General features: G+C 37.6%; 1 protein-coding gene across 2 annotated transcripts in view; it reads right to left on the reverse strand.

The window, feature by feature from the left end:
• The window catches only part of LOC126357744 (ATP-binding cassette sub-family C member Sur), a 546,341-nt gene that overhangs the window by 90,994 nt on the left and 441,373 nt on the right, over positions 1–13,974 (reverse strand). For both annotated transcript variants that reach the window (XM_050007483.1, XM_050007484.1), the window contains 2 exons: positions 12,365–12,594; positions 11,914–12,141 (listed from right to left, as the gene is read on the reverse strand). In XM_050007483.1, the coding sequence (XP_049863440.1) occupies positions 11,914–12,141; positions 12,365–12,594 (458 nt within the window). The remainder of the gene's footprint in view (positions 1–11,913; positions 12,142–12,364; positions 12,595–13,974) is intronic.

Raw genomic sequence — 13,974 nt, forward strand, 5'->3', positions numbered from 1 at the left:
TATCTCAATAGAAGGTAATCAAGGTATCTTCTGACATGCTATGACCACAAATTGTCTGTTCAAAACACACATTTTTGAGAGATCATCCTTTGCTCACCCAGAAAAAAAGCAAAAATTTATGAACATGTTGAATTAAACCGAAAACAGCACAGTGACTATGTGGATAAACCATAAGCATAAATGCAGACATCTGCTTAATGACAAACTTTGTCACCTTTACTGTTATTATTTAACATTTTTTGTACAAGCTGCATTTCATATGATCACCACTGTTAAAGTGCTATTTTAGGCTTGTTGAGAGAAAAAGAGACATGAAAAAATGTGTTTACCTCACCTCATGTTATAAGCTTATTACAAGTAAGCTCAGTGAATTTCTATACACTCTATAAAATGTAAATTTGAAAGAAAGCTCAGGTGCTACACTTTTGCCTCGTACTCTCTGCCACTACTGACAGTCTTTACTATCTACAATGTGTGGCGAAAGGTATATGTGTGAGTAGTGTATGTAGTTGTTGCAACTGTATTGTATCAGATTTTAACATGAAAGTCTTTAAAACCTGCTATCATAAAACCCTTGTCCTATTTCCACATGACACCTCTGTCATAGCACACCATCTGTGCAAAAAGTATATTTCCAGCACTTCACAAAATGCTTTCACCTTTGCCTGCACTCCTGTCATTGAAGGGCCACTCCCTCTCATCACACATCCATTAGGTGAGCTCATTTTACCTGTATTAGTGTGGTATGGTGACTGCGCTGGCTATGCTAAGAGATGAGACTGAGTTATAAGTGGCACAAGAAAAGTTGTTGGCAGGGCCCCTTTGTCACGTACTAGCTCAGTCTGGAACATTTTCTGTCAACTTTCTTGTTTTTCTATCACTGTTGCAACCTAGCAGTAGTTATATCATAATAGTGTTGTGAATCTAAAGGTTGCAAGTTGCGTTGGCAACACCAATCATGGATTTTGTCAGCATTTTCTGTCTCATGTCTCCCCTCACTACAAAGGCCTAAAATGTTCCCTTAACTCTGCCACCATCCATGGTGTGAACCATCTGTCTTTTGTGCCACTTATAACTCATCCAGTCACACCAAAATGTCAGTAGGAAGAAAATGGGACAAAGTCAAGTGAGATGTCAGGTAAGAACTTAGAATCGAGGTAAACCTTACTAGGAATAAATGTAAAATCAGGGAATTTTTAGCATTGATCTTATGAGGTTTTCACAGGGGCTACAAATTTATGGTGTATAATCATGAAAATTGTAAAATTGAATAACTTAAAATCAAAGTTCCACTGCAATTTAATTTTGTCCTCTTGAATCCTATGGCAGGGATACATAGGGGGTTGTAGTACATTACTAGAATCATCATTTAAAGCTGGTTCTTGAAACTTTATAAGCAAGCTTTCTCAGGATAGTTTACATCTGTTTGCAAGAATCTGCCATTTCTGTACCTGCAGCATCTCTGTGACATTCTCTTATGGGTCAAACAAATCCATGACCATTTGTGCTGCCCTGCTCTATACACATTCAATATCCCTTGTTAGTCCTACTTGGTATGGGTGGTCCACACACGTGAATAATATCATAGAGTCGGTTGCATGACTGATCTGTAAGCAATCTCTCTGGTAGACAATGAGTATTCTCCCAATAAACTGAAGTGTACTACCTGTTTTACGCATGATTGAGCCCACGTGATCATTTCATTTCATATCCCTACAAAGTGTTACACACAGCTATTTGTACAAGTTCGCTGATTCCATCTGTGACTTACTGATATTATAGTCATAGGATACTTTGTTTTTTCTTTTGTGAAGTGCATAATTTTAGAATTTTAGACCACAAAGAAAGAATAAAGAGCAAAAGCTGCATTGACATGTTAACGGTTGCAAAAAGGATGCAGTTCAAGGTTCAGCAAGATTACTTATCAGAAGAGTGAGAGGTTCTACAGTTTGAAAAAGATGAGCCAGCTTTAGATTATTGACAATTACTGCGGCACATGACAAAAAGAGACTTGTTATCCATACAGTTAAAGTATCCAATGTTTTGAAACTTGTTAAGGCTTCTCTTAGTCCCATGGAAATGTGAACATAGAAAGACGATAGTCCATTACAAAGCACACATTAGGAGAAGACACAGCAGTGATGACATAAAGATTTTTAAACAGTGTTTTGACTATGAGGGGTACTTTGGGACAATAACCCCATTTACTTTCTGCACTCATTGCCTCATGACTCATTAGGTATGGACAGCATAAACATGCAAATTATGCTGCTTATGAGGAAGAATTAGAATGGAAAAGAAAACTTGAACTAGAAAAAAAAAAAAACAGAAAGAGGAACAATATCAATGGCGTCTTGAAGAGGAGATTAAAAAATGAATAACACAATAAAATCAATTGAATAAGAGACGACTGCTCTAGAAAAAAAGAAAATAAAACCAACTAAGGAGGCACTTCGCTCTCAAACTTGAGCTAAATTGAAGAAAGTAAAACTGGCCCAAGGTATGTTTGATGGTACACAAATCATGAAAGTAGAAGAAAGAGTGAAAGAATGGGAGGTGGAAACCATTCAGAAAAATTTTAAGAAAAGAGAATCTACTGTTATTACTTCATTTTTTGCCAAGATTCCTAAGAAAGAGAAATCAAAATATATTTTGTTGTTCTTTTCCTAGTATTCAAATGCAGAATGTCATTAGTTGTAGAAATAAAATATAGAGTTTGTTTGTGGTTTATGATTACCAGTACTATTTAATCACCAATACAAAATTCCCAATGCGCCTGCATATGTTGATAAATCTGTATGAAGCAAAAAATGGCCATACACCATCTAGGATTATGATAGAGAAATTTATTATGGTATTAACCAATCTTTTTGGTAGGGACTATCAAAAATGAAAACAATTCATTTTGTACCATATCATTTTATTTATTAAAATAATCTGTCAAAATGTAATTGCCTTTTTAGAATCTTTGCTTGCCTTTTAAATTACAGGTTTTAAATATTTTGTCACGTTTTGAAAATGTCACTATGGGTCCTCACCCTGTTCATCAAACATTGACAACAAAACATTCACATAAGCACAACTCACACACAAATTGCCACTGTCATCCCTGGGTGCTAAGGTAACATTGCAAACTGCATGTATGGTGAACACCAATCTTTTCGCCATGGGAAGTGAATGTACAAGAAAGACATTGTGTGGTGAAGAGGAGGGACAGCAGGACAGGGTTGGCGGAAGATGCTAGTGCTTCCTATGGGAGTGTGCAGGGTGTGGTGAGGCAGTGTAGTGGCTGCTAGATACTGCATCAGGAAACTGTGCTGTGGGGGAGGGGGGGGGGGGGGCAAGAGGAGAGAAGGAAGTGGAGAAAGTGAAAGAAATATTATGAAGGATGATGCCAGGGGTGTTGGGGTATAGAAGGATATGTTGCCGGGAGAGTTCCCACCTACACATTTCAGAAAATCTGATTTTGGTGGAAAGACACAATCTGTAAAGCAGTCACTGAAATGAAATACATCATGCTGGGTGACATGCTGATCACTGGTTGGTTCATTTGCCTTGGCTACAGTTCAACAGTGGCCATTCACGCAAGTAGACAGGTTACTAGTTTCAGTGCCTATGCAGAATGTGGCTCAATGGTTGCAGCTAAGTTGGTAGGTCACATGGCTGCTTCTACAGGTGGTCCTGCCTTGGACTGGGTAAGAGGTGTCTGTGACAGGAGTGGAGTGGGTAGTGGTAAGTGAATGTATGGGCCAGTTGATGTATCCAGCTTTTTTTCAGGGAAATGAGCCATGGAGATGGGGGTTTGGGAGCAGGGGTGGAGTAGGGACAGAAAACCATATTTTGTAGGTTCGGTAGGTGGTGGAATACCAGTGTGGGAAGGACATTGGCAGAAAATGTGATTCAATTGCTCCAGACCTGGATAATACTGAGTCACAAGAGGGAGCTCCTTTGTGATTGGATATAGGGTAGGTGTGGGTTTGTAGATAACAGGGGAGATAACAGTCAGAGATGTTTTCTGGACAAGATGGGCACCCACCTGCACCATCCTATGCTAACTTATTCTTGATCCAGCTAGAGGAATCCTTTACGGTCACCCAGGGGTCCAAACCTCTCACCTGATTCCGATTCTGTGCTTACCTACTCATCGGCCATTTAAAGTAGTCCTTCACAGCCATCAAAAATTGCAAACCTCTCACCTGGTTCAGATTCATGGATGACTTCTTTAGGATCTGGACCAAGGGTGAAATGAAATGTGCATCCAGCATATTTGGTAAGGAGCCCATTTGGGGACTTCGGCCACCTGGTGCAAGTCTTTATTTGACATCACTTCAGTGACTTGTGTGTTGATGATGATGATAAAATGATGCTGAGGACAACACATACACCCAGTTCTGAGTGGCGAAAATCCCTGGCCCAGCTGTAAGTCGAACCCAGACCCCACAATCAAGAGTCGGCCCACAAGACCATGAGCTGCTGACTGGATCAAAATTTAGGACACCCTATCTACATTTCTCCAAAATTTCAACTCTTTCTTCCTCATTCACTTCACCTGATCCTTCTCATCCAAACAATCAACCTTCCTTGTTGTCAACCTCCACCTCAAGGATGGTTACATAAGTACCTCCCCTCACACAGAGGCATATTTAGGATTTGGCAGACTAGGCAGCTGTCTTGGGTGGTGGATTTCAAGGGGCAATGAATTTTAAGAGGTGGCTTATAAGTAAGCTGTAAAAGTGGTGTTTCTTTTTTAATTCACATGTCATGAGAAGAGAATGAGAACTTGAAATGGATATGAATAAAACTGTAAAACTGGCAACAATCAGCCCAGATTTTATGATCAGTCTTGTAAGGCAATGGAAAAAGGACAGGTTTTGTTTTAGTAATGACATTACTTCAGGTTAGTGTGACCATTATTTGCTTTATTCAGTGTCAAGCCCTCTCAAGTGACATAAGTTAGGAAGGCAAATGTCATTGCTCACAATTAAGCTTTGTGATGGGAGATGCCATTGGCACTGTCATACAAGCAGCCATTGTTAGCACTCAATAATGACCATTCAGACTTCATATTCAAAGACAATACCACCACTCATTCTGACAACTGGCCACTTCACTAAAAGTTCAGTTTAATTTGAAACTGTAAAAAGTGCAAATGACTGCATTTATATGTGATTTGTATTTTAGTATTAATTAAAATGAGTGACAATTGGAGAAGAGTAAGAGGTTCTTGGGACTGGAAACTCGCAAAAGATAAGGCAATAAAGAAACAGGGAATTGTGAGAAAGAGTGCAAAAATCAATGTGCTATTTAAAAATCATAAACAAGCAGCTAGCTTGAGCTCGAGCCTAGACACTTCAAAGTGTACTAATATGAAGTACAATAATCTGGTGAACAATATTGAATATTTAAAACAGTAATGGTGACAGTGATTTAGTTTCTGATGATCCCATGACTGGATGATAAATCGATATGGTAAGAAGATGAGACTATAACTAGTAGCAGAATTCAATCCTTTTGTAGCTAAACATATATAGAACTTTATGGAAACAAAGGAAAAGGGAGTATATCACATCTTTCTTTTCAAACATGTGAAGAGTATATAAATTCTGGCACTTAGGATGGTGAAGTATATTGTAGATTAACTGAAGGAAACTAAATATTTTTCCACAATGTTAGACACCACCTCTGATATTACACATGTAGATAAGCCATCTTTTGTTATAAGGTATTTATCAAAAGATATATCTCCTGTTGAAAGGTTTATCTGTTTTGTTCTAAATTCAGGGCACAAAACAGAAGAATCAGTGGATTCATTAATAAATTTTAATAAGTAAATATGATTTGGACATTCACTTAAACCAAATTAACCCTTTTGCTTTGTAACCTCCATGTTCAGCTCACACCTTTAACTTAGTAAGATCAAGTGCAGCAGAGTGTTCCTCAAACAGCTTCATGGTTCAAATGGTTCAAATGGCTCTGAGCACTATGAGCACTATGCGACTTAACTTCTGATGTCATCAGTCACCTAGAACTTAGAACTGATTAAGCCTAACTAACCTAAGGACATCACACACATCCATGCCAGAGGCAGGATTCAAACCTGCGACCATAGCGGTCGCAGACTGTAGCACCTAGAACTGCACAGCCACTCCGGTCGGCCAGCTTCATGTTTCTGTTTGTCGCAACAAATTTACATGTTATTTTCTGCTTTGATGAGCTGTTGGAATATTTTACAGTCAAAATTAAATACTTCAGTCTCTGTAAAATGACCTCTACAAAAATGTTGGGCTGGGTGTATGATGCCTATTACAGTCTCAGTGTTACCTGGTTAAAATATTACCTTTCAAGGTTATTCAGGATGATGAAACTTAAAAGGCTCTTCAGTTAAGATGCATGGTGACTGGAATGCTGAACAGTATGCAGTGTCTGAAATCTGTGATACTGACAAATTTTTGCTCAGTGTTATTTAAGAGATTTGATGCTACAAATAAATCATTACAAAGGGTTGATATGGATACTGTAATAAAGAGACATTCTCTCAATCCATATACGGCATACAGCAACCAATACGGTAATAAAATTGTGTGATTGTTTATTTGAATATGTTTGACAGAATCAATCTGTGGACAACACAAATGAAAAATCTTGCATCAATAAGAGAAAAATAAACAAAATACCCAAACTTGATAAAACTTTTGAAGGGAAGGAAGATTTTTGGGTGAATACATTTTTATTTATTATAGACAGATTGAGATCTGAATTTGAGAAAAGAAAAAAATACTGAAAGAGTTTTATAGCAATTTTGAGTTCCTAAGAATTTTTTCTGGGTGAGACAAAACTGAACTACTGAAATGTGCTACAAAGGTGCAACAGCATTAAAAAGATGACTTAGAAGAATTTTTGAGTGATGAGGTTATTTATTTCAAAGTATATCTGAAAAGTAACAAAATTAAATCCTCCTCCCCAAGTACTTTGTACAGCATGTTGCATGAAAAAACATGTTCACAGACTGTTTCCTAAACTGGAGATTGCCCTAAGAATATTTTTGCCAACTACTGCAACCAACTGTTTGACCCAGTGCTCTTTCTCACTCCTCAAAAGACTCAAGGATTATTTGCAGTCATCCATATTAGAGCATTCAGTCAATAGTATTGGCATCCTCTCCATGAATTCTGAATACTATAGCATCTATGTGAGTACTATGAAGAAGAGATTGACAAACTGGCCACAAAAAAAGTGTGTTGTAAACAGCTTTGCCTAACTTGGGTTTTGTGAGTTCAATATGCATGTATTTATTATTATTATGAGCAGGAACAGTCACAGTATTCAGTTATGTACAAATATAAGTTACTAGGTTGTGCAATTATGTAAAAGAGATCAGTGGAAGTATTCTTCTCTGTCTAGGGGCAGCAAATAGCTAAATTTGCTCCTGCACATACCTCATACCTACCAACCACCAACAATCTCTCCAGTTTAACAGCTGCCATCCATTCCACAACATTAAGTCCCCTCCATAAGCATAGCCAACTACAGTGATGAGAAATCCTTCTCAAAATATCTCAAGGGCCTCACTGAGGCTATCACAGACCAAATTCACACTCCCCGCTATGTCCAGAAACAAAAATCCAATGTGTTATCTCCCCACTTACCTCCATCCACACCCCACCCTCATTGACCAACCACAAAGGAATGCCTCCCTTGTGGCTCATTACCACCCAGCACTGGAGCAACTGTATCTGTTCTCCACCAGTGACTTGACTACTTGTCATCTTACCATGGCATCATAAATATCGTCCTTATCCCTGCAACAGTGTTATTCCACTGCTCATCCCACCTACATATATCCTTATAATATCTTTTTCCATCCCTATTCTACCCTTCCTCCAAACTCTTTGGCCCATGGCTCACATCCCTGTAAAAATGCTAGATGCAAGAGCTGCTCCATATATCCTCCTACTATCATCTGTTCCAGTCCTGTCAGAGGCAATCCCTATCCACTCAAAGGCAGAGCCACCTGCGAAAGCAGACATGTGATCTACCAACTCTGCAGCAACCACAGTGCTCTGTTCTATCTGACTGTGATCACTAGTAAGCTATCTGTCCATGTGAATGGCAACCATCTAACTATGGACAAAAACTGATACACCCAGTTGCTGACCACGCTGCTCAACATGATTTGCTTGATTTCAGTGACTGCTGCACAGCCTGCATCACCTGTATTCTTTCTGCTAACACCAGCTTTTCTGCTTTGTGTATGTGGAAACTCTCCCTGCAATATCCTTCATTCCTCTAATCTGCCACATACACAACCTCTGCTGTCCCCTTCCTACTCCCACGCCAGCCCTATACAAGCCTTCTATACCTACAATTTGTTTGCAAAGTCTTTTTCCCCATTCTCTACTTTGTCCTCTCCCCTTTGTGCTGCTAGGAATTTCCTCCACCAATACTTTTTGCTTTCTCTCCTCATCCTCACCCTCATAACTCTTCTGTACCCTGATTACTTAACCTAACAAAGACACACCTCTGATGCAGTCACATTTGGCCCTTAGTTCCCAGAGACAACAGTGACCATGTTGTGAGTTTTGTGTCTACATCTGATGAAGGACTTAGTCCAACAGCTGAATAATATTTAGCAGTCTTTTTCACTGTGCCCTTCCGTCACTCAATGCTTCCTGTATATGATGAGTAACAGTCTACCATTTTCATACTACTAGTAATGCATTAAGATGGTTAATGAAACTTTTTGGCAGATTAAAAGTATGTGATGGCCCAAGACTAGAACTCAAGAACTTTGCCTTTCACATGCAAGTGCTATATCACCCGAGCTATCCGAGCATGACTCACAACCCGTCCTCACAGCTTTACTTCTGCCAGTATCTTCGAAATTTCAGAGAAGCTATATTGTTAAACTTGCAAGACTAGCACTTCTGAAAGAAAGGATATTGCAAAAATATGGCTTAGCCACAGCCTACGACTTTGCAGTGGAGTGTGTGCTGATATGGAACTTCTTGGCAGATTGAAACTGTGTGCTGGATCGAGATGTAACTTTGGGACCTTTGCCTTTTGTAGCAAGTGCTCATCCAACTGAGCTACCCAAACATGACTCATGACTCTTCCTCAACAGCTTTACTTCTGCCAGTATCTCATCTACTACCTCCCATCTCCTAAGCCATATCTCTGCAACCTCCTTTCTTCCAGGAGTGCTAGTTCTGCAAGTTTCGCAGGAGAGCTTTTATGAAGTGTGGAAGGTAGGAGATGAGGTACTTACACAAGCAAAGCTTTGAGGTGAGGTCATGAGTCATGCTTGGTAGCACAGTTGGTAGAGCAGTTGCCCATGAAAGGCAAAGGTCCTGACTTTGTGTTTCAGTCCAGCACATAGTTTTAATCTGCCAGGAAGTTTCACATCAGCACACACTCCACTGCAGAGTGAAAATTCCTTTCTTGAAATATTGTTAATGTTATCTTGAGTGAAATACCTGCATTTGACCTTAAGCATCTTGTTTTTTTGTGGTTCTCCTTTAACAGTTATGACAAGAATTAAATCTCTGTGTCCATTGAATCTTGGGTTACAGACTTTTATTAATTACTCAATTTTTTTACTGTGACAATAAAGTAGGAAATTAAATTATTTCCTAAAAATGTTCCTACAACACTATCAATTCAGTGTTCTTTCACAGAGGCTCACAGACCATTACAGCGGAAGCCAGGAGAAAGGTTTACAGATGCACTACAGGCAATATTGCAATATACTTTATTATGTTACCAAAAAACCAAAAATAATATGCTATATGCAATAAAGAGAGGGGAGAAGAGATGAAGGAAGGAGAAGGGGAGGGATAGAGGGAGGGATAGAGGGAGGGAGGGAGGGAGGGAGGGAGGGAGGAGGAGGAGGAGGAGAGAGAGAGAGAGAGAGAGAGAGAGAGAGAGAGAGAGAGAGAGAGGAATTTGCATTGTTATATAACAGGTTGACTGTGTAAGCAAAATTGCATTCAGTTCCTTGAATAAGCTTTGCGTATTGAACCTATTGATCTCAGTTTTGCCAACTCAACTGTTAAAGAAGTTACAAAAATCACTAGGTCACATGGAAGCAATAAGGTACTGGAAACTCCACTATATCATCTGACAATAAAAATCAGTAGGTGACATAGAAACAATAAATTACTGGAAAATCCGCCATAATGTCATCTGATAAAAATAGTTGTAATATACTCTTTTGCTTTGTAAACACTTTGGAAATTGTGAGTATGGCAGAATGTAAATAGTGGTGGGCATACTTCTGCATTTTTGATTGTGTTTCTAACAATGTAATTTCTGGTGTGATAGATAGAAGTGGAATTGTAAAGTCGGTATGATATAAAAGAATGGGATAAAATAAAAAGGTGTTCATAGCAACAGACAAATTTTTATCAGTTATTTCGTCTTCAAGAACCCGCAATGTTATAAAAATTACAGCCTCAAGAATGTACCCCCACACACAACAAGAAATAGAGCCAACAATAAGAAGAGAAAAATCAAGATAAGTAATAAGTTTTCCTCTTGTACATCTTACACCTCTCGAAGCTTTCAAAATCTGTGCAAATACAGGGAATTTTAATAGTGATGCGTAGGAGAGTAAGATTACAGATTGATAGGGTTCATGAGTGTGACATTCAGTTCTGCAGTGACTTTTGCAGCTGTCATCCTCTTATTTTTCATCACAATCCTCCTCAACAACTGTGTCACAATCACTTGACAAACTCTTTCATCTGCTTTGTGACTTAGCAGATGATTTTTTCCCACTTTCCCCATATCCAGTATAAATCTTCAGTATGGTGCCTCTCGAAACACGAAACACTTCAACTACCTTGGTTATGGAATCACCCCCCCATACAAGCACCAACAATTTGCCCATGTTTGAATTCACTTAGCTCTGACATAATAGAATCACAACGACACAGAACACTGTTCTGACCATGACTGACACTCGCAATGTGACAAGGACATTGCGCAGGAGCTGTTCATGATCAAACACACAAGTACAACCTGTAGGATTGGCTAGCATCTGTGTTTATGTTCAAACCTGCATTTCTTGTGGTGTTTCCATATTTTCATCCAACAGCTGTAGATCACTACTTATGAGTTTGAGGTAAAAGGCTCTCCTGTATATGGGATGCAATTGGAATTACAGCTGTTCTGTCCTCCTGTGACAACAACAAGGGCTGGAACAGCTCTTTGTGGAACACATGTTCTGTTGATTGTGGACTTGAACCCAAGCACTGCTTTTCAGGACTGTCTTTCAGCACGTGCAACAGACAGTGAATGTTTTTACAAATATCTTATGAAATTACATGATATAAAATTTGTGCCCATATGTAACTAATTTCTTCGATCTTAAATCAGCAGGAATGAACTTATGACATCAAGGGTAAACTATTTCAAATTAAACACAGATTTGGAAGACATCAGAGAAATTGTTTATGGCTAGTTGAAAAAAATACTATATCTGGCAATTAAAAACAGTCATTATCTCAAAGGCTGATTGGAATATTACTGTTCTTGGATAGCTGTATTATTACGGTTAAATACCCACAAAAACCACTGAATTAGGAATGGCTGACTAGTGACAGGAAGTCTCTAGTGCAACATGAAATTCAAAGCACAGCATAATGTGATTCTGAGTCTTTCACAGACATACAGCATAAGTGAGAGTCACAATAACATAGTCAGTATAAAGCAAAGGATCAAATAAGGAAAAAAAGATCATACCCTCAAATTTGTACTTTGATCTCTTTTTTCCACAACCACAAAATGAATTTAGCATTTAGTTAATAGATTATTCTTCATAACTTTAATATTTACCACTGACATTCTTATTTTATTATAAGAATAAAAATATTATATTTCTGCCTAACTTTTATGATCTGTCTCAGTTCTTACCTTATCAATGACATTTGTATCTGTTGAGAACCTGTTTATTATTCTTCCAACAGGAGTTGTTTCAAAAAACTTAAGTGGGCATTTGAGAATATTGAATAACATTGCTTCATGCAAAATTCTTCTTGCTCTTGAGCCTGACAACTGCCCAATTGCATTGGAAGATAGTGACAACACAATTGACAATATGGACAGCCCTGCATAAATTTGGAAGTAGTGTGCTATGGAAGCCTATAACCAAAAATATAACATAAGGTAAAGTAAAACACAGATCCCACAACAATGAATATTGAAGAAGTGAAATGCACATAACCAGTTACAAGAAGTATATTGTGAAATGATTGATGAACTCTTATTTCATAACTAATTAATCATGTAAAGAATCATGTGTTACATTAAGTCAGTATATCAAAATAAAACAGAAGTTTTTAAGGTACAGGTGTATTTTACAAACCTGATTTTCAAAATTATCAACAGTTGAATCTGCCTGTTCACTCCACTCACTTAACCAGTAGTCTGTATATATTCTTAGACCCTGCCAAGAAAAAGTGAGAATTAAATAAGTTCCACCTACTAGAATCCCACAGGCCTTTAGATATTCAATGTAAAGCTTTTTGGGAATTTTTCCATATTCTCGTTCCTCATCTGAAGCTAATCTTCCTGAATTTTCCGCAGTTTCATCACCTGAATAAAAAAACATTTCCTGTACAAGTCATAATAGTCGGATTAAAATGCAGTGAAATTAAAAGATAATGTAAATGCGGTGAAAGAACACTAGCTTTTGAGAAAATACAGTACAAGAAGTACATTTTAATCACATGTTTGCATTCCACCCATATCCATTGTTTACCTCTTAAATTTACATTCATCAGTATTATCTAGTAATTTTTTTACATTCATCAATGTTATATAGTAATTTTTTTCTAATCCATTTTACTTTGCCAACAATATTTAGCAGACTTTTCCCTTCTCTTTCCTTATCTAATATTTTCATGCTTAAAATGTTGTTATAAAAAAGACTGTATTTTCTTATGTTCAACAATTTCATTCATTTCAGTATAGCAGTATCATGAAGTGGTGGTGTAGCTTAGGTGAGTTAGTTTACTCTGTTCTGGTAATTTATCACTGAAAAAGTTAAATGAATATCTATCATTATATAAGAAAAAATGAAATAGATCACTCCAAGAATAAAATTCTCTAATGTGAGAGAGATATTGCTGTATAGTACGCTACAATTTAACAGAAATCCATATTTTGTGATAAATATTATACAGATGTAGTAATAAAAGTTACATTAGTAGCAGAAGAGGACGAACGGAAGGGACTGGCTAACCTACTCTTGTTCTCTTGTGAGATTTCTTTTTTTTTTATGCTACATCGTCATTGTACCAAATCTTTCATTTTGTCCCATTGGCTCATCTGAAAAAGCTGATTTAACACCTGACAACAATGAGTGTGGTGATGAGGTCAAGAGAATGGAAAAGGGTTACAATTTTCTGGCAAAAATTCTGGGTCCAGGATTTTATGATAATACTCAATAAACCATGAAAGTTTACTATAGAATTCCATTTGTTTATTATGAAATAATATCATTTTTTTCTGTGTCATCTAAATAATCCTTAACTCTGTAGTATGATTTACTTAAGACATGCGCTTTAACTAATTTTTTAAATATTTTGATTTTATTTGTCCCTTACATCTCCTTGGAAAATTTACTGCACAGTTTTATTCCCTTGAAGAAAATGTTCTATGTTAGTCTGCCTCTTGTTCAATTATAATGAATGCTGCCATTTATCAGATAATTTCTGATGTTCTTCTGATTATGTAGTAATTTTCTTGTGAAACTCAGCTAATTTTACAAGACTACAAATATCACAGAAATGAGTGTCTGAAATAGGACACCAAAAAAATCATGTCACCCTTACTTGTTGTTGTTGTTGTTGTTATTGTGGTGTTCAGTCCAAAGACTGTTTTGATGCAGCTCTCCATGCTATTCTATCCTGTGCAAGCTTCTTCATCTCCCAGTACATACTGCAACCTACATCCTTCTGAATCTGTTTAGTG

The sequence above is a fragment of the Schistocerca gregaria genome, chromosome 1, assembly GCF_023897955.1.
Source record: "Schistocerca gregaria isolate iqSchGreg1 chromosome 1, iqSchGreg1.2, whole genome shotgun sequence".
In the NCBI taxonomy this organism is placed as follows: Eukaryota; Metazoa; Arthropoda; class Insecta; order Orthoptera; family Acrididae; genus Schistocerca; species Schistocerca gregaria.